Source organism: Coniosporium apollinis, assembly GCF_000281105.1.
Source record: "Coniosporium apollinis CBS 100218 chromosome Unknown supercont1.1, whole genome shotgun sequence".
Classification (NCBI taxonomy): Eukaryota; Fungi; Ascomycota; class Dothideomycetes; genus Coniosporium; species Coniosporium apollinis.
In genome coordinates, this window is record NW_006913263.1 from 953 (window position 1) to 27007 (window position 26055).

The 26055-nt window shown below is 49.9% G+C and overlaps 7 protein-coding genes across 7 annotated transcripts; 2 read left to right on the forward strand and 5 right to left on the reverse strand.

Moving 5' to 3' along the window:
- Positions 1 to 2491: 2491 nt before the first annotated feature.
- W97_00001 (uncharacterized protein) lies at positions 2492 to 3173 on the forward strand (the record flags this gene model as incomplete). The annotated part of the gene is made up of 2 exons (XM_007777919.1): positions 2492 to 2854; positions 2910 to 3173. 2 exons carry the CDS (start codon positions 2492 to 2494, stop codon positions 3171 to 3173), a joined length of 627 nt encoding a protein of 208 aa, XP_007776109.1.
- A 3464-nt stretch (positions 3174 to 6637) lies between these two features.
- W97_00002 (uncharacterized protein) lies at positions 6638 to 7290 on the reverse strand (the record flags this gene model as incomplete). The annotated part of the gene is made up of 2 exons (XM_007777920.1): positions 6638 to 6856; positions 6979 to 7290. The coding sequence occupies 2 exons, from the start codon at positions 7288 to 7290 to the stop codon at positions 6638 to 6640; spliced, it is 531 nt and encodes a 176-aa protein (XP_007776110.1).
- A 1457-nt stretch (positions 7291 to 8747) lies between these two features.
- W97_00003 (uncharacterized protein) lies at positions 8748 to 9780 on the reverse strand (the record flags this gene model as incomplete). Its single annotated transcript, XM_007777921.1, has 5 exons — positions 8748 to 8938; positions 8999 to 9160; positions 9216 to 9370; positions 9431 to 9690; positions 9739 to 9780. The coding sequence occupies 5 exons, from the start codon at positions 9778 to 9780 to the stop codon at positions 8748 to 8750; spliced, it is 810 nt and encodes a 269-aa protein (XP_007776111.1).
- A 6938-nt stretch (positions 9781 to 16718) lies between these two features.
- On the forward strand, positions 16719 to 17700 carry W97_00004 (uncharacterized protein; the record flags this gene model as incomplete). The annotated part of the gene is made up of 3 exons (XM_007777922.1): positions 16719 to 16789; positions 16859 to 17513; positions 17572 to 17700. The coding sequence occupies 3 exons, from the start codon at positions 16719 to 16721 to the stop codon at positions 17698 to 17700; spliced, it is 855 nt and encodes a 284-aa protein (XP_007776112.1).
- Positions 17701 to 17887: 187 nt separating this feature from the next.
- Positions 17888 to 19626, reverse strand: W97_00005 (uncharacterized protein; the record flags this gene model as incomplete). The annotated part of the gene is made up of 3 exons (XM_007777923.1): positions 17888 to 18085; positions 18155 to 19235; positions 19292 to 19626. 3 exons carry the CDS (start codon positions 19624 to 19626, stop codon positions 17888 to 17890), a joined length of 1614 nt encoding a protein of 537 aa, XP_007776113.1.
- Positions 19627 to 20938: 1312 nt separating this feature from the next.
- On the reverse strand, positions 20939 to 22693 carry W97_00006 (alpha-N-arabinofuranosidase C; the record flags this gene model as incomplete). The annotated part of the gene is made up of 5 exons (XM_007777924.1): positions 20939 to 21704; positions 21760 to 21898; positions 21961 to 22015; positions 22067 to 22200; positions 22258 to 22693. 5 exons carry the CDS (start codon positions 22691 to 22693, stop codon positions 20939 to 20941), a joined length of 1530 nt encoding a protein of 509 aa, XP_007776114.1.
- Positions 22694 to 23431: 738 nt separating this feature from the next.
- Positions 23432 to 25074, reverse strand: W97_00007 (uncharacterized protein; the record flags this gene model as incomplete). The annotated part of the gene is made up of 4 exons (XM_007777925.1): positions 23432 to 24060; positions 24161 to 24763; positions 24821 to 24862; positions 24915 to 25074. The coding sequence occupies 4 exons, from the start codon at positions 25072 to 25074 to the stop codon at positions 23432 to 23434; spliced, it is 1434 nt and encodes a 477-aa protein (XP_007776115.1).
- Positions 25075 to 26055: the final 981 nt, after the last annotated feature.

The window sequence follows — 26055 nt, forward strand, 5'->3', positions numbered from 1 at the left end:
AATTATTCTCTATTAAACGAGAGTATTTTATATACAAAATCACGGTCTTAGTATAGAATATCTACTATTCTCTAGACTAGTCTCTACAGTCAATTAGTAATTTCGGACTTTGGATTCAATAGTCTAAATAGCATCACATAAACATTTAAATTAGACTTGTATCTTAACAACTACTATAGATATCTACATAGAACTTTAAGAGACGCGAGATAATACCTATCTAAAGCGTCCCTCCAGCTTTAGTATAAAAAGAAAATTGCTAAGGTAGTTAAACTATACGCCGCGGTGAAGATAGTCAGAAACGTTAGAAGAATTTATCCCAAACCGCAAACTAGTGCCCGGACTGTTAAAATAGGTAAAGTAGTTAGTTAATAAGATAGAGACGAGAAAGTATTTATTAACTAGCCACTAGTCGTGCCGCAGCGGCTTATAATAGCTATTAAACGGTTACTTATTTTATATAAGAGTAAATGCGTTCTCTACCGCAACTTATATAGTAGATAGCCTCTTATTAAATAATTAGTCTTTATACTTAAGCGCTTACTAACTACCTGCGGTAGAGATTAGAGCCTAGTATCTATAGATATAGCTATATACTAAATCGCTATATAGATAAAGCCGCCGCAGCTACCCTCTTAGGACCGCGCGTATTTAATCTTAAACACCTAAATCTTAAAATATCCGCTAGTTATTAACACGGCTGGAGTATAGACTATCTAGTGCTAAGATTATCCTATTAAGTATAATAATCGCCTAGTATTTATAGCCGTGTCCTTTATAGTATCTAGAGTACTAAGCTTTTTATCTTATTATTAGACGGCAGAAGCGTTAAAACGTCCTATTAATAAACCCCTAAATACCTCTCTTAAAGTAGCTAGCCTTATCTCTACTACTAGTAGTAGCGATAGCCTTTTTAAACTACCGCAGCTAGTTATAGTTATTTAAATAAGGCCGCTAACAGATATACCGACCCTACCTCTAAGCTAGAAACTGTCTAAGGCTAGTAGCTATTATAGATATCTAGGGTAGAGAGCGGTGGAATAAGTTATAGAGTTTATATAAATATACTAGTAAGGTAAGACGGCTAAGAAGGATATAAAACACCGTCTCTAGATTAGGCTTATATTAGTTTAAGTATTCGGCTTCATCAATATAGAGGAGGGTAATAAGGAGGCGTATCTCGTTCTTAGTAAACCTAAAAGATAGATAGTTAGCACACGTGTCTATAAACGAGTATTTAGATATACTACCTAAATCTCCGAAGAACAGTATTGGGGTTTATACTATTAAGTGTCTACTAGCTAGGTAGATAGCGGTAAGGAGTAATATATCTAGATACGCGGCGATACTCTTTATATAAAAAGAGCAGGGCGGTGATAAGGTATATACAGAGGACTAAATCCCCCTCTAACTTCATAATATAAACGCGTTATTAGATAATAGTAGCTAGATTCGTGATATTTGAACTATTAGATAACTACGATCGCCAGTAGCGGTGATAGAACATCAAGATTTTGACGCTAAACCGTTTATAGAGCTTGGCTATCAAGCCGCGGCCTCGTTTTACCCCTCCAAGCCGCGCTGCGAAAATGCCCTATTGAGTCGGCCGAGAGGTGTACACCTCAACCGCGCAGCCAATTGTTAGGGCGCCTCTCTTACAAGGGTTTGAGCCAGCTGGGACGACTGTTGGTTGGCCTAAACTGTGTGGCCTCAAGTAGCTAGGCCAATTATGTCTTTTAGAAAGGCCGTTTCAGGCTACAAGAGCCACTGTGAGGCTAATGCACGCTAACCACCGGACGTGCGATGAGGGCGTAGACAAGAAGTCTTTGTACGCGAGCGTTTCCTCAACCATCACCAAGTGCCGCTGCACACCTTGCAACATGAATATCTCAACAACCAGCGCATGCATTAGCTTGCAACTCTGGTAGGGGTTTGTATAGGTTATGTGCATAAATCTCAATACTTGGTGTACCAGCCTTCTGCCTTGATTACTACCTTTACACGCTTCAGAACCAGTGCTACGTAAAGGTAGCCCGCTTGCGACGGCGCACGAAGATCAGCCGGCGGACATTGTGTGAGGGCGGAATGTTGGCAGACCCTGTTCACCTCTCGGTAGACCCTCCCTCCGTCTCCGTACCGCGCTCGGCCTTAGCTAGGTACTAAAGTATCCACAACGGGACGGCATTGACGTCCGCAAAGGCAGGCATGCACCTTGGCGAGGGCAGTCACAAGCCTCGATTCCTCCGTGTCTGCATAACATGTCATTCTGCCGCTGGCTGGCAGTTTCAATCCGGCGAGTCGTGATGTAAACATTTGCGGCATTGGCAGGAAGTACGAGCAAGTAGCGGGGGTGTGAACGTGTCCGTAGGAAAGCACTCCGGTCTCTCCATACAAACATTCTCTTCACATCCACAGATCACCATTCTACATTCCAAACCATCTAGACTCAGTTCACCCAAGACTCCACACATCCAACGAGAAATCACCCATCATGCCTGAGTCACTCACAGCCGAGGAGGTCCACTCCCAGAACGATCCCAGCGTCGCCAAGCAGTTCGACGATGAGACCCCTAAGGCCCAGCAGTTCGAGGATATGTACGGCATCGCAGACAACATGAAGTTCAGCTTGCTGGGCACCTACCGACCTGGTGTCGGCCCAGTGCACCGCGCCATGGCCGTTGGCCGACGAGAGGGCCCCGACTTCCTCTACGTCGCCAACAACCACAGCCAGAAATTCAAGGACCTGAGCGAGAACAAGGAGTGCTCGATCACCTTCCAGGACTCGTCGACCGGGAACTGGATCAGCGTCACTGGCACCGCCACGACGACCGACAACAGCGACCCGAGGATCAAGGTACGTACTCCAGCGGCGACCACCGTGACGAGTCCAGTGCTGACAGCGGTCCCAGGAGATCTACAGCCCGGTTATCAAGGCGTGGTTCGGTGACCTTGGTGACGGTGTGCACAACGGCACGTACGAGGACCCGCGGATGACGCTCATCGAGGTGAAGGCTAAGCACATTACCTACTGGAAGACTACCGTCGGCATGCTGGGCTTCGCCAAGGAAGTTGGGCTTGCGGCTGTGACCGGCAAGGTCGCCGCACCTGGTGTGCAGAGGCGTATGACGGAGGAGGAGATTGCTCAGGAGAGGAAGATGAGGAGAAACGTGTAGAGTGCGGGACACTGAGCTGAGGTCATGGCGATGAACAACTTTTCATAGGCCCGTAATGTTTAGCTTTGGCAAACTGCCCAAAAGTCTAGGGTCGATATCGTATGGTTTCCTCGCCTGCTGTGGTGCTGCTCAGTCGTCGTCGGACGAAGGTGCTGACAATCGATGCTGACATGATATTGCAGGCCACACAAAGTACACTTCTCAAGATTACCACTCTTTTTCCATAGCCTCCCACGCCCCTCCTCACCCAACCCCCCACATGGCCCGCCACTTGGCGCTCGTGACGTCAACCCACCGCTTCTTCCCGCTCCGGCCCGCTAACGTCTCCAGGTAGCGGTTGCGCGAGGGTAGCAGTTGCGCGTCACGTGGTAGCAAGATCTCTAGCCAATCATATAGCGTCTTTATAGCAATGAGTGGAGAACACGACTATAATTAATCAAATTAATTATATAAGTTGGTATTCTGCATTTTCTGCCAGCTAATGCTCTCCGGTAGGCGGTGAGGTTGTTATCATATCTGATCTCACGTGACGCGCAACTGCTACCCTCGCGCAACCGCTACTCGGAGACGTTACCCCCACAGCCGATCTATCTAGCGGCCATCATGTCCGTCACCGAAACTCCAACCCTAGAACAAGTTCCTATACCCCTCGTCGACTTTGGCCGCTTCCTCCACAGCACCTCCTCCGAGCGCTACGAGGTCGCAGCGCAATTGGACGCCGCGTTCCGCACCGCCGGCTTCGTATATCTCACCAACCATGGAATACCGCAGGACATTTCATGCAGCTTACCCACGAACTTGGGTCAATATATCATGACACACGCGTGGCCTTGGATCCAGGTGTTTCGCCAGCTTTCCTGCTTGCTCGCCTAGCCTGGGCAGTATTTCCGCTGCTTGGGAAGTTCTTTGACATTGGCATAGCATGTGAGGTATGCCTACGAGTTAAGAAGACGATTGCTTCAAGGAGGTTGTAGTGTCGGTAGGAGGTTTTCAGCTAGCAAGGCTAGGAAGTGTGGAGAGTGGCCGCAGCTCAAGCCCAAAGAAGCGCAAGGCGCAACCCGCCTCTGAGGCAAGCGGAACCCAGACTAAGCGACGCCGCATTTCAGGCTCGTCATTTGAGTTATCCTCGCCCTCATCCTCATCCTTATCCTTATCCTCGCCTTCGCCGTCCACCGATACTCCTCCGCGTAGCCACTCCGACGTAATAACAATCGATCCAACCTCCCCTACTACCGAAGAAGAGTATATTGCTACCCTTAAGCGCCGCAAATGTTAAAAGCGCTATCCGTCTGACCCTAGCCTACTATATTACGACTATACCTTCGCTAAACACGTAAGTAAGCTAGGCTTACTAGAGAAGCGCGAGTATAAAGAAGTATACTTATACTCTAAATACCTAGGTATAGAGTATAACCCTAGAGATAAGACAGACTAAGAAGATCTATAGCTAGTGCTAAGAATAGTCTTTATATCTATACTATATAACCGAGAAATGCTAGAAGCCGGTCTACTAGAAGATAGAGAGAAAGTTAGACTTAATCTAAAGATCTATACTACTACTATATTATACCGCCACTACTACTATAGCTACTCTTATTACTATTATGTATTCTTCTAGTAATCTCGCTAGTATTAATAAAACTCTTACTTTATCCTTTATCTTTCTGCCTTCTATTCTATATTAGTACTAAATTTCGGAAGTCTACCTCGCCTTCTCTTAGAGAAGCTATAGTTAGGAAAAAAGAGATAATATAATAGTATTAGCTAGATATGCAATCTTTAACAGCTATTTATTTAGAGTAAAGGGAATAGGTAAATAATAGAATAGTTAATAGGCCTATAGGCTTACCGTATTACTAAGTTAGAGTAGAATGAAAGAATGAATTAATCCGAAATAGAATAGAGGAATATAGGGTGAAAACACGAAGTGGTTATTTTAGTTATTTAGATTTCGCTAAGATAGCCCGGAAGATAGCTACTAAGATAATAGCTAAGATAGCACTCGCATAGCGCTACTTAAAGGCTGGACGCACCTTTTTTTTCTCTTTCGCTCTTGCATTAGAGCTCCTCTCTACTGCGTTTTTAGAGTGCTTGTATTATATCTATGTTTGCAGCGACTGCGAAACTTGCCGTTCTTTATATATTACTATTTGCTACGACGTTCATAACTGTTTATCGAGATAGCTTCTACAACTTGGTCGTTTGCAGCTCTTTATGTTTATTAAAGCCCCGATGGTACCTGGTCTGCCTTAAATGTCGTTCTCCAGCAGCGATCTTGGTCCACGATTACGCAAGGCAATGCTGGTCGGTTCCCTGCATCCCATGCGCTACGTGCAACATACACTTGTACCTTAACAGCCCGTCTTCTAGATACTTGTCTCGAGGTCTCGTCTCAGTAACACGACCGAGGCGCCTAGGGCATCTCTCCGTGTTTAGCACTTGGACGAGCTCCGCCTCCTCCTTCTCTTCTCAAGTCGGCTTCTAACCGCATACACCCACTCATTAAGAACCATCCAAGACCAAAGCAGCATGAAATAAAGAGACACACATGCTGTTATAACAAGACCTATAATACTAACCCTAGAAGCTATCTTCGAGAGCCTTGGAGGAAAGCCAGTGCATCTCTCACTAGTGATAGCAGCTCACATAAGTCTCAAAGGCTAAGCTAGTGCCTGTGCTGATTCGCATTATGCCAAGCTGTCATATGTGCGGATTTTTCGTGGGGGCTAAATGAGCACGCGGAACCGACCTGAACTAGGTAATAGTGTAATCTCAACGTCGGCCACAGAGAGCTAGAAGTAGAATAGTGTAGGGATGTGAGGATTTCTACTTGCTGTAATTGGCCGTCGTTCGTTAACGCTTCGCCTATGCGGCCGTTTTTCAATGAGCCAAGGGCGCAGCGAATGATTCCGCAAGAATCCTTTGGACGATGCTGACATTGGGGCGACGGGCATCCCGACTGCCTCTTTGATCAAGGCCTCCTAAGGCGGCTGGACAGAAATCGCAGACCGAAGGTTGTAAGGGCGTTCTGGCGAAGTCATTTTTCGGTCCACCCCTTACTGTTATTTCGGCTATTAGATTAGCAGCCGATTGTTTGTATCTGGGATTTCGTTAGCTCCGTATAGGCGTAAGTGACGCCGCACAGCGTAGAGGACCCCAGTGCAGAGCTTACGTATTCACCGATAGCGGTCAAGAGCTCAGAACGAGCGGAATTTCTTGCGCGGAAGCTGTTCGCCAAGGCTTGACTGGATGTAGCGTCGTGCCACTTTCTGTCTCCCACGATGTCTCCTTCATTCCCTTGACGACCCTCTCGACAACTTTGGGAGCCTCGATCCCTGCGGACAACCCACAGTAGACGCTGTTCCAGCTACTGCATTTCAGCCGTAGTATCTGGAGGCGGATAATGGCACGTGCCAGACGCTGGATGGAGGTTTCATCTCGCTTGCAGAAGTACCTCACTCATTTCAGTGCGGCATCAGAAGCACAGCTGGGTGATTTCGGACGGGCACCATGTCGTATTTCTCCGTTGCAGCGACGAGCTTCAGAACCAGGGCCTCGAAGGGATTGCGGGTGTCGTTGTCGGGGAAAATAGGGCCTTGGTACGGCTCCCCGATGAACCAGAAGAAGTCTTCCCAGCCGCTGGGCATGATGGGGCCAACGAACTCAGTGTGTTCGGCGGAGATCTGATATTAGTGCACCACGCCCCGATCGTGATGGAGTCTGGTCAGCTGAGGAGTTCGTGCGATGTGGCACAGCGCCGACAACGCTTGCAGTAGGCGGGCCAGGACGGAGATGGGTTACGAACTGGTGGCACGCTGGCAAGGTCGCCGGGCGTCAGCGTTCTGCTTTCATCATTAGCCCAAACGTTGACTTCGCCCTTGAGGCACAAGAAAATATCATGCGCTTGACGGTGGTAATGGAAGCCGATAGGGTCTAATGAGGTGCCGCCGGTTCCAACGATGCAGAATGCGTTTCCCGTCTCTTCGCCCGTCACTATGAGGCGCATCACCGAGTTCGAGGTCGGGATTACAATGAGTCCACAGCCGAGGAAGAAGAGCACACAGGGTTCATCGGGTTTGCCAGGAGGTTGGGTGAGGAAGTCTACTTTGCTGGACATGGTGGTTTGAGGGAACTCGATGCGATTGTGTGGGAACAGATAAAAAATTTCTTCGTCTTCGGCGATGTGATTGTATGTAACGGAGAAACGGCGTTTGGTTAAGTGATGCAACTAGCGGAAGGATGTACACGGAATTGAAAGTTGGATACAGGCATGCAAAGCAGCAACACTGTCCTCTTATTGTTCCTGTTTATCGGCGCAGACTCACGCCTTTATAACCCCCCGTCTATAATAGTCACAGCTGACCACAAGAGAGTCAGCTCAAGCCAGAATGTGGGACAGAAAGAGCTATCGTCTCAACCCCGTCGGAGATCCTCGCCGCGTTTCTCAGTAATAGGCAGCGGCATTTTACAAGCATGCTGGCTATACAGCCTCGGATTTCGGAGCTTGCCAAAGGCCGTTTTAAGGCGAGCTTTATAATCATTGTCGGTATGCGGGATACAAGGTCGTCCGTAGAGTGAGGTGGCGTTTGTTGTTATCCCATAACCAGCACCCAGTCCGAGTGTCCCCCGCGCGAGCCATCCGCCTGTTATTGTCCCTGCAACTGGAGTGGCATCTTTCAACACCACCATCTTGCAAGACCTGTCGGTGCCATTCTCATCGCACATGCAATACGACAAAGTGGCGCTCAGACTAGTGTCCTCAGCGCTCGAGTGAAGATGAGGGCTCGGGTATTGGTGACGGCAGCTGATTTACGCCCTATGCTCTTGCTCTAGTAACTGACCTCAATCATGGGGGCTGTGTATAGTTTCTCAAGTCGCACTGCTCGCGAAACGGCTTTCAACAGGTAATTTGAACTCTCAGAAACTTCACTCATCATGTCTCCTCGTTTCACCAGTGCTGTAGACTTTCGCGTTTTTCTTCCGCTTTCGATCCTTCTCGCCGTAATCTTCGTCCTCTTTTCTTGGTTCAAGAGATCCGACAAGGGCAAGCTCCCACTTGCTCCAAAGCCCCCCGGCCGACCGATTGTAGGCAATCTTCCTGAGCTTGTCGCGGCTGCTAAGAAGGGCCAACAGCAGCTGCTGCTGGAAAACTGGGTCCACCAGCACGGAAACATTCTCAGAGTCCAGCTGGGCCCTGTTACAGAATACTTCATCAGCTCCGATGTTGCAGTAAAGGTAACACTTGCTGGTCGGATCGAAACTCTCAGCGTTCGTAAGCGCTAATAAACTGTAAAGGAGATATTTGACCGCGCCTCAGCTCAAACGGCGGAGAGACCGCGATGGATTATTAGCAACGAGCATATATGCAACAAGCTAAATGTGCTTTTAACCAATGGTAGCGATCCTCGCTGGAAGGTGCACTTTCTTATGCCTACGTTCGTCGGATTCATTTCTAAGTAGTTCTCAGCATCAACGCCGCGTCACCCATTCGGCGTTGACGAGCATTCCCAGAGCTGAAGCCGGCCCGCCGTAAGCCTTCAATTCGCCTGCTGTACGAATTATGCTTGCACGACTTTACAGCCACTGCTTCGTCCCTAAATGACTGACAAAACTCCCGCTATCTCCGCGCTCGATGGTCGCATTGTCAACCACTCTCAGCATCTGCTCCACAGACTCCTGCGGCGTAATCGGGCCTTTGAATCCAGGCGCGTAGTCCGCGAATTTTGTGAACATTGCTTGAATGCCCGCGAGTTCTTCTTCCGAGACTGAATAGCAATGTTAGTAAATAGTATATGCGAGCAGGCTTTTAATCAAGAAATGCTGACATGTCTTTCCCTCCGCAGTGTCAACCACCCCGGGGCTGATCGCCATGAATAAGATCCTATCTTTCTTGTACGCTGTATTGTACTTCGCGACAAGCGTGTTAAGTGCAGCTTTACTAACAGCGTAGGGGGCGGCGATTGCGATGTCGAATTCGTTGATGAGGTCTATTTCCGCTTAATCAGTCGGCTCTCTACTAGCTCGCAAAATGGACGAACGTACCGTTATCAGCCATGCCGGTTGATATGCTGATGACTTTCTTTACAGTCCCCTTCTTCAGCAGCGGCAAGAATGCGTTTGTTGTCTTCACGACGCCGATGACATTGATTTCAAAGGATTTGAGGAAGTCCTTCTCGATTCGCTCGGCTTCACTTTCGCTGCAGGGAGGTCAGCGCTGCAACTTCGTCACCTTAAGAAGCGCACGGATGGTGGCTCACGCAACAGCCATCGTCTCGAAGCTCGTTTCCTCGCTTATATAAGCGGCATTGTTGATCAGTACATCGAGTCCTCCACCCGTAATCCTAGCGGTTTCTGCCGCAGCGGCTTGCAAGGCTAGGCTGTCCAAGATATCAGCTTGAAGGATCGTCACGTTCTTAATTTCGTCTTTTGCTAAGCGGGAGTCGGTTGCCGCCTTGTTACGCGCAAGACCGATGACGGTGTTGGAGGAGTCTTTTGCAAGATGGGTGATGAAGGCGTACTAGCCGGTGTTAGAGGTAATATTAGTCGGTACGAGAGTTGGACGTACACCGAGGCCGCGTGACGCGCCGGTAACTACGTAGGAGGGCATTGCTAAGGATCAGCACAGGAGAAGCTTGAGAGGTTAGGGTTGAAGTGTGATTAGACTCTAGGTGATATGCCGGACTTAGGAACGTACAATAGTCATCTGCGGTAGAATTCGCCTTAGTTACCAACATCCTTATATATTCGTCTACTAAAAATGATCCTTCTGTACTTGGCGTTATTGCTAAGAATTCCCCTTGTTGCTTCGCATAAGCAACACGGGAAGTTTATAGCGTCGTTCCGGCAGGGGTACATCACGAAGAGTTCAATAACTTTGATATGTTTACAGAGCAGCCTTGGTAGTTTTGTCAGCTAAGTCGTAGGGTTCAGCAGCTGAATAATGTGGAACTACAGCTTGGCTTACTCAACGGGTGTATGGGAAGTTCGGTCACGCGTAACCCTTCCATAAGCGACCCGGTCGCATCTCCATAAGCTCTAATATCTTCCAGGAAGCGAGCCACCTCTAAGATTGTCGTTTTCGGACGTACGCGGACATTGCGGGGCTCGGAAACACTGATGTCCTGCGATTGTAAGCAGACTTATTTATAGCAAATGCAGGCAGGATAATCCTTGCTATTTACCCCGCAGTAAGTTGCAGCTCAGCTCAAACTCTTAGCATGCCTCAGCTGAAAGAGCTGGTCACTTAGTCATCAGTCCACTTATCTGATTCGCGTTCGAGGGTCAAGTCAAAGCTTCACGTTAGCTCATTACTCTGTAGAGCCGTTGTAGCTGAGGGTTCAGGTCTCAGAGACAGAGAATGAAACTTCTTGCTAGGATGTTAGCAAGTATAGGCATGTGCCATGCACTATATTCAACGTTATCAAGATCTCAGATGTGGGAACTTTGTTGGACGAGCGGTAATTGCTAAAGGGGAAGTGAGTCGTGCGGTTTGTGCTTGTTATCCTACGTGGTGGTCTCGTTCAGTCACGTCGCTTTCCGCGTGATAGGCTGCCTAACGTTTATAATCTGGCCATGGAGCGTCTTGACTTAGCGCTGGTGAGTTGTGTGCTCGGATCGGAGCTTGACTTTGCTAGAGCTAAGGAATTTGAGCTGGAAGACGTTCCACAAGTCGAAAAAGTATGATTGAGAAATGTGTAGAGAGCGCGGTTGTCACGTGATAATGTGCGTAATTTTGCAGAGCCGCATGCACGTGCACGTGAGCCGCGATCGATATCTCCGCGATCTGCCACCGCAGCGATCTGAACTACCGTTCTAAAGTCAAGCTATCTACCGCCGCCCACAATATCACGCACAGCGATCTCACGCACAGCGATCTCACGCACAGCGATCTCACGCATAGCGTCACCTGCGTCTGATTCCGCGTCTCTTGCAACTCCACGATACTAGTTCATCTGGAACCACTATTTGGCGGGAGATCTCGATGGAGCTTGGAGGCTAAGTCTTCAGTATGGAAGCTAGCAATTAATGGCGTCGCGCTTGCGTCAGGCATAGAAGTCCGTAATGCTTGCGTTCGCGATTTCCATCCCGCTCGCCTTTGTCGTACAACTAATACATATTCTATGACAGTGTTAAGGACGCGATGCGGGGATTGTGAGATTTAGCAAATAAACAGAAATCACGCGCAACAGTCAAGCGTCAGGTTTTACAATGAGATAACCGATGGGCATCTGTCGCTGAAATTAAAGGTATGTGAACCTCTTGCAATTCTGGTACTCCTGTTCGTGTCTAGTGGCGTAATAGCTCCTCTACTCGTGATTGCGCGTTCCTTTCTAGCCCGCTCCTAATTTGAGAATCTTGTCACATGCCTTCGGATAAATCTAGAACAAATGACCATGTATTGCTGGAACACCGTATACTAGATGTAGTTGGCGGCAGCAGTGCTACGTTCTAGCAGGAGGGGCATCTTTAAGGTGCATAGAAGCTTCGAGATTGGTCAATCTCGAACTGTCGGCTGGGCATCAAGTATATAGCCAATCTTCCCCCTTCAGTAGATAGATCAAAGAATCTCTTAGCCACCCATCTTCACCAAGGAGTCGCATTGAGTCGGTCAGCTTGAATGCTGGACTCGCGGCCCTTGGACCTTGCTCCATTTTTCATGGGCCCCAGACCTGCCATTTGCACTCTGCCTGGGTAGGTAGGGTCCGGCTCAGGTCCGACTGGACATGGCGCCGCTGGCGGAATGGCTCGGCACTCCAGGATCTCCAAAACGATCCTCAACCAGACGGGAACGTACATTTGCAACATAGGACGGGCGGGAGGAGCACCAAACTTCAATGACGGGCCTCAAATGGGCGGTGTTGAGAAGGAACCTGCGTGGCCGCAGATCTACCAAATCCATTGCTTCGTGGCCCCGTATTCATAACTAAGCCACAGCCAGGCCACTTAACGTTGAAACTCCAATATCAACCCGTCCGCCCCCTTGGCCTCTGTCACAGCTCAGCATGTCTTCATCAGAACAGCGTTCCCCACCGCCTGAGATCGACGAAGGCCAGGTCGACCAGTATGCCTTGCGAAACGCTGAGAAAGGTAGGGCCCATCACCTTCGAGTCCCTCTACCTTGATGGCTCTGAAAGTCCTTTGCAATTTTCCGCAGCAAGAAGGTGGACTTGTACGATCATTATTGTCCTGATGTCCTCGATAATTTGATTTTGCTCGTTGATTCATATTGCAGCGATTGACAGTGTTGCCGAATACTTTCACTGCTCGCGCACTGTCTCAAACCTTGGCGTCACCACTTTCCTCCTTGGTTTTGGTTCCGGGCTCTCATCTTCGCCCCGTTATCTGAAGAACTCGGCCGGAATCCGGTATATCGTGTCACCCTGTTTCTCTTCGGCGCTTTCAATCTGGGCTGTTCAATCTGGGCTGTGCTCTTGCGCCCAACGCTCAGACTTTGCTTGGTTTCTGGTTTCTGTGTGGCTCTTTCGGATCTCCGATCGGTGAGTTCCACGAGCAGCTTTTTCATCAAGTCTTTCGGCGGCGCGAAACAGTACTCACCTTCCGATGGTCACGAATTCCGGATGCTCCCTCACCGATATTTGGCCTCAGAGTCAGCGCTCATTGCCTTTCGCACTCTTTACCGCAGCTTGCTTTCTGGGTCCTGTACTTTCTCCGATAATCGGTGGGTTCATGTCTCAGTATACATCATGGCGATGGTGAGTGACTCAATCTTCTCGACCGCGAGCTGCATGTCAATGCGGACAGGAATTATTGGCTCGTTACGATCATCAGCGGAGCTGCTTACAGGTGCGTGGTGCTGTTTCTGCCCGAGACCTACCATGCCAAATTACTGCATGACAAAGCCAAACGCCTGGGCATCAAGCGTTAACAACGGAGTGTGAAGGAACAGTACAAGACAAACTTGAGCAGGCCGTGGGTTATGCTTCTTGCAGAACCGATCTTGTTTCTCCTTTTCCTTTACATGGCTCTTGTGTACGGAATCCTTTACCTCGACTTTACAGCTTATCCCTTTGTGTTCCAAGAGACGAGACACTGGGCTCCTAGTATCTCCGGTCTCACGTTCGTTGGTAAAGCAAACTCGCGAGAAATAACTATGTGTAAACTGATGATGGGCGCTAGGCATCGAAGTTGAGATGGCAATCGCATCGGCATTATCCCCATACATCAATCGCATCCATGGACAAAACGTGAAGAAGCTGGGGGACCAAAACTAGAGGTGCGCCTTCCACATCTGATTACCCTATCTTGGCTGATTCAAGTCGGCTTGTTCTGGTTTGCTTGGACGGCAACGCCAGCTATCCATTGGTCTCTCTGTGTTGTAGCAGGCATTCCTATCGGCATCGGCTTTGTAACACTGTTTCTCGGTATAACGTCGTATCTCACCGACTGCTACGGACGTTATGCTGCCAGTGCACTAGCTGCTAATGCAGTGCTGCGAAGCTTGTTTGGAGCTCGTTTCCCCCCTTTTACTCGCCAGATGTATGAAAATCTTGGGACTGATTGGGCTACGTCCCTTCTTGGCTTCTTGACGGTTGCAATAGCGCCTCTACCCTTCATCTTCTTCCGGTTCGGACCACGGCTTAGGAGTAAGTCCGACTTTCATCTGAAAACAGTGGAAGCAGAGGAAGCAGAGGAGCGCCGGGCTGCAGGGACGCGATTGTGCTAGGTGCAAGCTCTGCAGTCCACACCATGCAGATAGAAATTACTAAGATGCTCATATATTAACTCACAACTGAGCCAAAAGTCGACCAGATGCCCTCCGACTACGCTGCTGCGGGAATGTAGTAAAGCTATGGACTTTATCTAAAACGGGAGATGGGTTTGACGTCCCACTTCTTGTTCTCTCGAACGTGGATTTATAGGACGTGATACGCCCCGGCAGCACCAACCCTAATTGATCACGGCTTGGAAGTTACCTATCACCTCACATGCGTTCTTCGGCTGAGAACCCACGCAAAAAGACTAACAATTTGAAAATGCATCACCTGGGAAGGAGCAGCGAAGCGGACGGGGGGGGTTGTAGGAAGTTGCACAACTGCCACGCAGCCAAGCTGCTTGTTTTTAGCCTCTTCTTTGCTACTTCTAGAACTGCGGGCGGCGGAGAAGGACCATTTGTGTTAAGTTCGAGATGTGCTGATTGCGGATCTGTGATCTGCCCCGTGCGGACCCAAGTAGTATGCCCAAGTGTGTGGTGTGTGGACCCATCGACCTCGCCCACTCGGCTCTCCCGTCTCTCTCCACAAAGTCCACACCTCTAAACGCAATTCCTCTCGCTCTTGTTCGGTTGATCTATACACTCGTGGGGTATTGATGGCACTTCAATCCGGAACGGCATGAGGAGGCCTACTCTCTGCGACGCACTGGGGTCGTGATGTACAGGGTGTCCATTAGTCGGTCCGACGAGGTAAGGGCGCGCCACCAAACGGACGTACTAGGCTTTGGGCGCCTTAAGGACGGACCGATGAGGCTGGACAGGGTAGTATAGATCTAAACGAGTCTTAGTATAGTGTTATAAATTTCTAACAACGTTTTCTTAGGTATAATATATAAGGTCTTGCCTATTAAAGCCTCCCCTTCCTAGTAGACACACGAGTAAGCTTAGGAGTATTAAGATGACGTTGTATATTGCGAGGTATAGCTGGTTGAACAAGTAAATGTTATATAGTAGTGAGGCTTTAAGGATTCTAGCTGTAATATTTGTGATAATCCGGCTCGGTATAAATAGGCTCTAGGCTAACTATAGCGCCGCCAAAAACTTGCTGGCTGTCTGGAACCTTAAAAATAACCTCACTGCTATACTAAGCACTATCGACCTCGTCGACCTTATCCGGCGGTAAGGTAAAGACGGACGGACGAGCCTCAAGAAAACCATACCAACTAACGGGACAGCCTATGCCCGTCGGCCCCGTCAGCGTCATATCACGGGTTCAGGCTACGGTGAGGTAGTCTGGACGGCAAGAGCCAACGATAGGTATATAGTCGGTCGCGTTGCCTCAACGCAACCATCCATCAATCAATTCCATCAGGACCATTTGGTGTTATGCTGAACCAATCGTGATACGTTAGTCCGACCGACTAAAGGACACCCTGGTGATGTAGCACTTAACTACCAAGCGAAAGGCTGCTTCTTACTTAGTAGGACGGTTAAGATATAGAGTTAGCGTATATACTCCAGTCCTACTTCCTATATCGAGCCCGCACTAACACCACGCTAAAATTTTAGATACCGCGGTTCGGAAGCTCCGGATCTAAGTCGGAAGCCTCGGATAAAGTAACTTTACTTACCTGGTAGAGTTACTGATTAGGTCTATAATCGCTCCACTCGATCTGACTCAGATCGAGTGGTTCAACTCCAGATTCAATCGAACTTTTAGCAATACAAGGGGTGGCTCCCACACACCTTCCTTGACCAACGGGTACTTCTAAGCTTCTGAGTTAGTTTAGGTTTAGTTGACTTATTAGGAGCGCTGCATGTTACCGTTTCAAGTAATTCTAGGCGCTGCTTACGGTAGTCCTGCAAGTGAGCTGCCGGCTGTAAGGCTTCAATGTTAAATGACGCCAGTTCAATCCAGCGTGTTTTTGAAAGCCGTCCTGTGGATATATAATGGCTCTGGACTGCTCATTTCCTGCTAGATGAAGACTTCTCTTCAACTTCACTCGCTACCATAACAGAGTCACCCCCTAGATTTTTCTCACAATAAATATGCGTACCAGCGTGACTATCGTTCCGCTCTCCTTACTCCTCGTCGAGATGGCGAGCGCGGCAGCTCTCCAATGTCCACAAGGTCAATGTCAAGGGATCCAATGGGGTCCTTGCGATCTAGACAAATATACCTCACTGCCCATAGAGTGTGCCAGGTTTCCCGTCCCGCTGGACTACACCGATCCAGGGAGCAATGAAACGCTATATCTTGACCTGATCAAACTGCCAGCTCTACAGCAGCCTTCTAAGGGCAGCATCTTGCTCAATTTCGGCGGCCCCGGTCAAGATGGGCTCTATAACATGCTTGGTTACGCACCACTTATGTTACCGTAAGTTACACGTCCTTCCAGCAAGACTCATGCTCAAGGTCTGTGTCCAGGGCGACTGGAGGTCAACACGATCTCATCAGCTTTGATCCAAGGTGAGTCTGACGATTGCGGCAAACCATATTTCTATCGATGTACAGAGATTGACAATTTCGGCAGAGGTACTCGTAACACGCTTCGATTCACGTGCTGGCAACCCGATTCCGGGTTAGCGTCAATGGGTCAGATCTTAGTCAATTCCTCAGACACTGCCCCAGGAAGACTCTGGGCAGAGGGTACTATCATGGCGGACGCTTGCTATTCCCAGCTAAAGGAGACCGGCGAGCTTGTGGGAACGGCGTTCGTGGCAAGAGACATGATGAGGATTGTCGACGCCCTTGGTGAAGACGGCAAATTAAGATACTGGGGCAAGCTTCTCTATTGCTTTTCAATTCTATATATTAACTGACGACGCAAGGCCTTTCGGCTGGTACTCTTTTGGGAGCAACTGTTGCAGCCATGTTTCCTGATCGAATGGACAAACTGGTTCTGGACGGCGTCCTGAATGCACATCAGTATTACAATGGATAGTGCGTATCGCAACTCCCTCCCTAGTATCCATCGGCAATGATAGTCAAAACTGACAGATACCCTTGTAGTGAGACAGAACAGGTTGCAGCTGTGGATGGGACCTTCGAAGGTTTCTTAGCCGGTTGCGTCGCGGCACCCGACAACTGCGCTCTAGCCAGCGGGAACAAGACCGTCGCCGATTTGAAAGTTGCCATGTCCGATCTCTTTGACACCCTCAAATGGAACCCCATACCATTCAACGGAACTATTGTCGATTACTCATCTGTTAGGACTACAATCTACTCAACGCTTTATGTCCCGCCATATTGGCCACGTCTATCCAACTGTCTCAATGACCTTCTAAATGGGGACCCGGCGGCGTTTGTCCAGTATGCAGCTGAAAGAGCAGCAGGTGAGGGTGAGCAGGACCAAGCCTTTTCTGGCATCAGATGCGGCGACAAGTCGGTGAGAGCCTCTAGCGCGTCTGAGCTTGTTCCCGTGTATGACGAACTCGGCCGTAGGAGCAAGTGGCTTGGTGACGCGGTGTCGAACATGTTTCAGGACTGTGCGCAATGGCGATTCCAGGCCAAGGAGCGGTACGAGGGAGACTTCAGCAACATCCGAACGAAAACCCCTCTCCTGTTCATAGGGAACAGCTTTGATCCCTCCACCCCTCTCGTCTCGGCGCAGAATATGAGCACGGGCTTTCAAGACAGCATCGTACTTCAGCACAATGGCTATGGCGTAAGAAAGAACCTCACTTCCCCCAGTCACTTTTTAAAGTGCTGACAATTTGGTGCAGCATTTGTCTTTATTGCAGCCCTCAAACTGTACGAAAGAAGTTATTGGGAAGTACTTCGTCGAGGGCACCCTTCTTGAGCCCGGAACTGTTTGCGAGCCTAACGCGCCGCTATTCGCCACGGCAGGATAAGTCAAGAAACTTCATATCATGAACATCATGGATGTGATTTGACTTGGATTTCACGGACTTTCGTTCCCATGTATTGAGCAAATAGCGTTATTGCGTATTTGTGGTGAATGGCTAGAGGAAGACTAGACTCTACAGCTGTGCGAGTCTCCAACAAACATGCAGCCGTAACTTATATCCTTCACCGAACTCATGCTCCAATAGACTTCCTCTTAACCTCCTGCCCCATGCGCTGCTCGTCAGTGATATATGTCTTGAACTTCCTCGCCGGAATTCTCTTCGCAAACATCTCATCGAGCTCAGCATAGCTGCGATTCGCCGTTTCGACCTGGTAGAACCAAAGGTAGATAATACAGAGGACTGAGATACCACCGAAGATGAAAGTGACCTGCAGCGACACACCAAGGTCAGCAAAGGATACAATGGCAAGGGTAGATAGTGGCTGAATGAAACCTACCTTCGCTCCGAGATTCGCCTTGTCCGGGTTGAAGAGGTAGGGAAGCACAAACGACCACATCATGTAGGTCAGGTTCTGCAAGGCGAGACCAATAGCGATCGTCTTGATTCGGAGCCGGGATGTCGAGACTTCCACAAGAAGATTGTACGCGGTCGCTCCGATGGTGATGTTGTAGAAGAAGCCATAGACGGTGATCAGCCCGATAGCCGCTTTGATAGCGCCTGGTGAGCCCGCGCTGGCAAGGCCGCCAGCCACCATGAGGAGCACAGTTAGGATTGTCACGCCCCATAATGTCAGATTGCGACGTCCAACCTTGTCAACCAGAAACCAAGAGCAGACGTTGCCGAACATCGAGACGACCTGGAGCGCGATGAAGAGCTTGAAGCTCATTGCGGTGCTGTAGCCAGCGAGTTGGATGTAGTATGTTGAGTAGCCCGCAACCCAGATGACGCCGCCTAATGCTTGAATCTCGAGTGGAGCGATGCTGATGATTGTTCTCCTCAGGTTCGAACGTCTGAAGCATTCAAGATAGGTGGCGTTCTCAGTTTCGCTCTTGATTTGTTCCAAGGTGAGCTTGATAAGGGCAAGGCGCTTGACGTCTTCATCGCCCTTGTTGTAGCCTAGACCTCTGAGAGAGCGAAGCGCTTGCTCGTCTTTCCCTTTGTTGGCCAGCCACCAGGGACTCTCAGGCATGAAGAAAACTGCAATGCTCGCCACGGCTGCGAAGCCGTACTGGGAGACAAAAACGGCGCGGTAAGCCCATCTGTTCTCCATAGTGCCAGTGTCGTTGAGGATGAGTGCCGCACATAGGGGCCCGACCGTGTATGCTAAAGCAATGACGGCAGTGAGGAGGCCTCGTAATGCCAAGGGCGCGATTTCTCCAACATAAGTTGTGCCGAGGGCAGCGAGGGTGCCGACTGCAAAGCCATTTACGAATTTACCCCCAAAGAAGAGTTCGTTGGTCGTAGAAATGAACTCCATGGTAACTCCGATCCATGAGACAACGAGGAAGGCCATGACAGTCTTCTTGCGCCCGATCGAGTCAGCGATTTGGCCCGCAGTCAAGGCGCCTATGGCTGTTCTGCAAGGCTGAAAGTCAGTGGATGTCATGCACACTAGACTGAAGTAGAAACTCACGCAGCCACGGGTGCTCCACTGAAGGCGGACTGCCATTTGGCGGGCAGAACGTAGTTACCCTCGTAGAACGAGCCAAAGTCTTTGCGAAACTGCGGGATACCAATAACGATGCCGGCCGCTTGGTTCTCAAAGCTGACTAGAAGCGACAACCAGACTCCGAAGAGGCACCAAGCGAATGCCCAGGGCTGGCTCTTGATAGCTTGCCACTTTGACTTCTCATGGTCTTCTTGGTTCATGAGATGGCCTGCGTCGGGGTCGTGGACTATAGATGCGCGGCGCTCGGCATTAGACGCGCGGCGCTCTGCGGTGACGCTTGCGAGCTTCTCTGTATCCATGATTCCTTATCCGTATGGCTTGATGAGCTTCTGGGAGGAGAGATGTTATGTGGAAATACGGAGGTCAAGTATGCAAGGGAGAGATACGTTTAGCACCTTGGAAGTGGCAAGGGAACCTGATGATCGTCGTGGTATTGAGTGGAGCAGGGGAAAACAGAGGGTTATATAGGCAATGCAAGACTTTAAGAACGCCGCAGCCCACCACCGCGTATGGACGGCACTGAAATCACGAAACGCACGGCTCGTTGTGTCGGGATATCAAATGGGACGTGATGTGCCTCCAGCAGCCCCGGACGAGCATTCCCGCCCCAGATTGTGGAGGCGGAGACGCATGGTTCACGCAGGCTCGGCGGCGGGAGGCAAGGGTCCGGGGTTGTTAGGTGCATGAAGACAGCGGTTTTGGGATGGTCCATAATGACCCAGACGGTGTTGTGGCGGGAATCGTGGCATATCACAAGCCAGACGAAGGGATATGTTCGGCAGAATGTGCGCCTCACAGATCGGGGAGTATCGCTCTTAGGAGGAACTCCGGCAGTGGAGCCTGGTGCCGCTCCATTCCGCCAGGGGAGCAGACACATATCCAAGGATTATCCGCAACTGGGCGAATGGTTGTGCAAGCTTGGGACCACTGCCTCGAGTAAACTTCGGAATAGCAACGAACATGTACCTCATGCCACGACTTCCATGTCTCCTAACATTTTCCGGTACCCTTCGGCTTACAATCGGCGCTTGGAAGAACTTGAGTCCCGATTCATTGGATCGCACGCTCGATGAGACGTGAGCTTTTGCAGTGGTGTGGAGGAATGCAGACAGCCTTTACTGGCGGGCTGTACACTGACTCCAGCCAAGCCGCGGAACGCCGTCTTAGCAACCACAGGTATGTATCTGCTGGTTGTTCATCAGCCATTTCAGGGCACCTAAGGCGTACACCAGAAGAGCTCGCAGTACTAGCTCACGAGTTTGTCGGAAGACAATAGCAAGATCTTGAGCACGCCAGCAACGCTACTTGTTGTTGTTATATCTATGCGGATTGCTCGGCAAAGGCATTTAGATCAGGTCTACAAGATTGAATTTCAGGCCTGGACAAAATGTTCTCTCTCAGCCTTCCAGCGCAACTATAGTAAATAGGTATATTCACCGCAGTTCCTTATTACTTTGGAGTCAGAGAATGTATTTGTGTGATTACATCGGTCCTGTAACTAAAATCAACCTGGAAACATCGTACATTCCCCCTACAAGGGTGTTTAGCCAAGTGAGTGCGCTCGATCCAGAACCACTGTATCTGACTTGTTGTAGAGAATCCCATCATGACCTATTTCCCGTCTGCTTTCCATCGAAGTAGCGTGAAACTGTGTTTCTCGAACGTAAACCTTCCCTTTCCGTCCCACTCAGAGTTACGGATAGAGACTTTTTCGTCGCTCTTTGTGTTATGGTCTCGGATTTCGTTAACGTTCCCTCCAACAGTAAAGACCTGCACCGACTCAGCTGTCACTTTGAGCTCCGTTTCCGCATCCTCAGTCTCAGAGGCATTGACTACAGCCACGTTGATGAAACCATCATCACCTAGCGCCGCTGAAACGTCAAGCAAGGGCAGCTCCATCGTGCTTGCGAGCCACTCCGGACTTGTGCGGCCGTGGTACGCAGACGCCCGAACATGCACCGCGAGGGTCTGACCCTGCATGTACTTCGAGAAGAGTAGGAGCGGCCAGTAGATCGTCTGCTTGACGATCCCAGTCTCCGTCGTCATCAGAGGAGCGATCACATTGACGCTTTGCGCAACGGTTGCCATGCCAATGTACCGAGACTGACGCACAAAGACATTGAGCCATAACGCGACGGCGCACATATCGGACACGTCGTACAGTTCCTCGGCGCCTTTGTCGCCCGGAGCGCGTTCTGGGTCCCAGACGTTCCATTCGTCGAAGCAGATGGTGGGTCGGTGTCGCGTTTTGGCTTTTGTGGAGATTTCGTCTGGAAAGACATCCATGTTGATTTCGCAGCGGGCTAGGTCGATGAGAGATGCCGTAATCTCGATTGCTCGTTCTGCTGACTTAGGTGCCAGAGCGTTTGCGTAGTGTCTATGGAGGGTGATGTCAATGGAGGTCACGTGGGACGCCACTTGTGGAATCTTACTCCTTGTCTGACGTGTAGTGATGGATTGAATGCATGTCTGTAAATCTGATGCATTCTTGCAGGACGTACCGATCCCAGTCGCTGCACCCGTTTTTGCCGCATAGTATCAGTTTGATTGATGGATCAAGAAGCTTTAGTGCTGCACTTTTTCAGCACTGATCCTCTGTCTCCATTGTGCTCAGCAACATGTGTCGGACGTACCTTTTCCCCACTGGTAGGCTTTCTTGGCGTAGTCCTCTTTAGTATGCTGTTCGACCTGCCTAAGTCTCTGTTAAGCTCGAATCAAATGATTTACATGCAGACGAACATACCATGGACCCCACATCTCATTGCCTAAAGCCCAATACTTTACCCGGTAAGGTACTTCGTGGCCGTTCTCCCGCCTTACGTTTGCATAATAGGTATCTTTGTCTGAGTTGCAGTACTCTACCCAAGCCAGAGCTGTAATGCAAAGGTATGTCAGCTAAGCTTTTAGAGAAGTCGACAGGATGACCGTACCATCCTCTAGCGTTCCAGTGCCCATATTCAAGGCCAGGTAAGGTTCAGCCCCAACTATCTTACACCACTCCATGAACTCGTCAGTGCCAAATTGATTCGATTCGGTGCCTAGCCAGGCAAGCTCTGGGCGTTTTGGTCTCTTTGCTCGGGGACCAACTCCATCCATCCAACGGTAGGTTGCAACAAAATTCCCTCCAGGATAGCGAACCACCGGTACGTTGAGCTCTTTCATGCATTCGATGACATCGGTGCGGAATCCGTTCTCATCAACGAGTCCATGTTGGTTTTCTGGGTCGTACAAGCCGCCGTAGATGCAACGGCCCATATGCTCGGTGAAGCCACCGTAGATAAGCGGGTTTATACGTGAGATAGCATGGTCTGGGGACGTGTAGATCCAAGGCCTTTCAGCGCTAGTAATTTCTGTAAACGTAGTCATTTGAGAGGCTCAGGCAATTTATTCGGGATGGTTTGAGTGACAGTCAGGGTTCAATTGGTTGTCAGCGATATCTGGCTCTACCACTCCAGATATATCTGCAATCAAATAGTCGCCAAACCGGTTACCACGACCCTTGTCGGGGAGTGTCGGCAGCGAAGGCCTACGGAATCTCTCTCCCGCATCCTGAGGCTCGGTCGCACTTCGGATCTATAGTCAAGGGCAAAGCCACATCGGCTCAGCAAGCAGGGGCCAATTGCCCTTTCTCCTCTTCTGACAGCGGAAACCCCTTCCGCCGTGAGTACAGCATCGTGACTATGATTTTCTCGTTGGCTGAAAACCTAACTCGCACCAATCTGCTTTCATTCTCACAAATATAAGGCTGCGTCGGTAGTCACCGAGATCGCAGCATGCTGTATCATAGAGCCCTGTCGACGCGGAGGTGGTGCGCCTTTTGCTTCATCGTCTTGGCGTCTTTGTATGTCTTGAAAGTCATTTCCAACCAGTTCTCAATGCTCAGATAAGTGCTGGAGAGGATAGGAAATTGTTTAGCTGTCGCTGCGGTGATTTTGTGAATTGATTCTCAGATTTTAGTCAAGATGGTAGTCATATCCGAAAATCAAACAAGTAAATAGATCAGTCTTGGATCTCTAGAACTACATAAACATTGGTGGGTATTTCCAAACGAGAAAGATCCCTCCGGAAGCCGACGCCATGCCCCAAGACCTACACAATGCGTCCTCAAGTCCAATACTCATGCAGTCCCTTCTTGCTCTTCCACCGCATAAACATACACGCTGCCGGAAACAGCGCCGTATTCACCGCTCCCCACGCCACCAAGATCCCGAAGTTGAGCCCAATCCTCGAATGCAGATCAAAGAGCACCTGCCTGCTCGCCTCGACCACGTTATGCAGCGGCCACGCGTAGCCCCACCGATAGAACGCCGGCTCGATGTCGATGCTGTAGAACGCCGTGCTGACGTTCGTGATGACCCAGAAGATGAGCCACAGCCCCAACCACGGCTGGCCGATGACCATGGCTACGTTCTCGCATGCCAACCCGAGCGCGATCATGCCGAAGTAGTTTATCATCCAGTAGACCAGGAAGGTGCCGTCGCCGTATGCGGTCGGGTTTACGCGGCCGGAGACGGCGGTTTCGGGCACCTGGTAGCCGGACGAGAAGTTGATTTGAAAGGCGAGGGAGATTAGGGAGTAAGCGAGAGACAGGAAGAAGTAGGCCGTCATGGTGGCGAACCAGCGCCAGATTATGAGCTGCCAGAATTTGAGAGGCGGGTGGCCTTCGGGCTTGAGATATTGCATATGGATCGGAAGGTAGAAGGAGAAGGAGAAGAAAGAGATGATTATGAGGTCTGGCGGATTGGTCAATCTTCGTGATTGTAGTAGTGCGATGATGCGGCCGTTCCGCCCAGAAAAAGGAGACCTGGGTAATAGCCTTGCAGAGAGACTTACAGATTAATCCAATAGTTGTAGCAGCAATCGATGTGTACGGATAGAGGGGCCTGAGGTTGAACTCCGAGAACCCGACCGCCGGACTGATGGCCTGCGGCGCTGCCTGCATTCCGGCGAGTATTGCGGGGTCTGTAGCGTTCTGCAGCACCATTCCTGCCCACATCTGCCCAACCATGCTCGTGGCTTCTCTCATGAGCATGTTCATAATGGGCAAGATGAAGCTATGGTAGGTGGTATCGTCCCTTCCAGTTTGGTAAATAAGTTGGCAGGCGCCCAGCGGATCATAGGACGTGTTCCCTGTTGTAATGGCGGAATAGAGCATAGCCGTCGCATTCGGATTAACAATCACGGCAACCCACGCGTCCCAGTTGTAAATGGCTTGGCGGACTTGGATAGGGTCGTTGCTGAAGTTCGAAGGCGGCACGCTAAGAAACCCAAGTGTTGGTCGTCCGGAGCTGACCATCTGGTTGCTAAGCTGGCTGATGATTGGGCCGACAAGAGGCGGAATGGGTGCCGTGTCATAGGGCGCCTGGCTGTCAAAGTCGACAATGTATACAACGAACGATGAGAGGTTCTGCTCGGCGTGGAAAAATACGCCCCAGTCTAGAAAAGATGTTACTGCTTCATGCCATCGAGTTTGAATTCCTCGACGAAACTCACACATCGAAAGTACCGAAAGAATGAATGCCGTCAACACGACAGCTGCCGGCACGTTAGTCTCAAGGCACGTGCGTGCCCATGCGGGAGGACGCACTCGTGAGAGTCCACTTCTTGAATGCTGTATGGCGGACTTTTTTCAAACGAGGATCCCAGAATCCGACTGGCTGTGGCGGTCCTGCATCCTCCCTTCCCTTCTCGCTGCTGTCCTCGTTGTTCTCCTGCACGTTTCGAAGTGTTTGTTCTGGCTCGGCCATTATGAATTATACAACGGACACCGTGACTTGAAGCTAGCAAAGAGACTACAGAAACACGGTGAAGCGCGAATGAGACGTTAAAGAGACTTGAACCGAGCACCAGACTCCTATACTCTGAAAAGTTATGACGCCTCGATACCATGACGTCGACAGCATCCTTACAAATGACATTGCTATTAGGGCGCCATCCGGCGGTGGACTTCCGTCCGGGGTAAAGAAAAGTTTAGCGTTGACCGACTCCCGCGCGCCATCTCAAAAAGCGGCTCAATACCAGCATCGTGGCAGCCAATGCAATGCGCTGAGGAGGCAGCGGCTCTCCTGGCCGGCGATGTTGATCGACGTCAGATTACAGAGCGAAGCCATGCCGAGCCGGGCTTAGTGCGATCTCATACAGTACCATGCGAAATCGACTTTGACCATGTGCTAATCTCTTCGTCCCGAGCACAACAGGGCGGTTTCGCCTGTGTTGAGAATTATTGCAGTGCCGGGCACTGGAACTTAATCATGTTCTGGGCTACGTGAGTTGTCTCGCGCGGCTATAATGCTTGTCTATTATCACAATGCATGAGGCAATGGATCAATCGATTTTTGGAGTCACCGAGACCTATGATCTTATATTGCAAATTCGACTTAAGTTCAGCACATACAGCTATAGATCAGAGAACACTGGGTATACCGTCCGGTCCGCTATACATAAGCTCTGAATCGATAGGTTAGTAGTTAGGTGACCACTAGCGGACACCTACCGCTGTATGTTTTTGAATTCTTTTCGTCGCGATAAACCGTGCAATGCCCATGGGCTGAGGCTCCCCACTAATTAGCACCCTTGTACGATGGAGTAGACAAGAGAGAGTTGTTAGCTAGCGGTGACGGAGATGTTAAGACAGTGTAAGATCCGCAGAACTCTCGTTGGGTGACTGTTATAGTAAATGCGATGTTTCTTTCTTGCTTAAGTTTAGTATTAGAGACTCCGCGTCACAT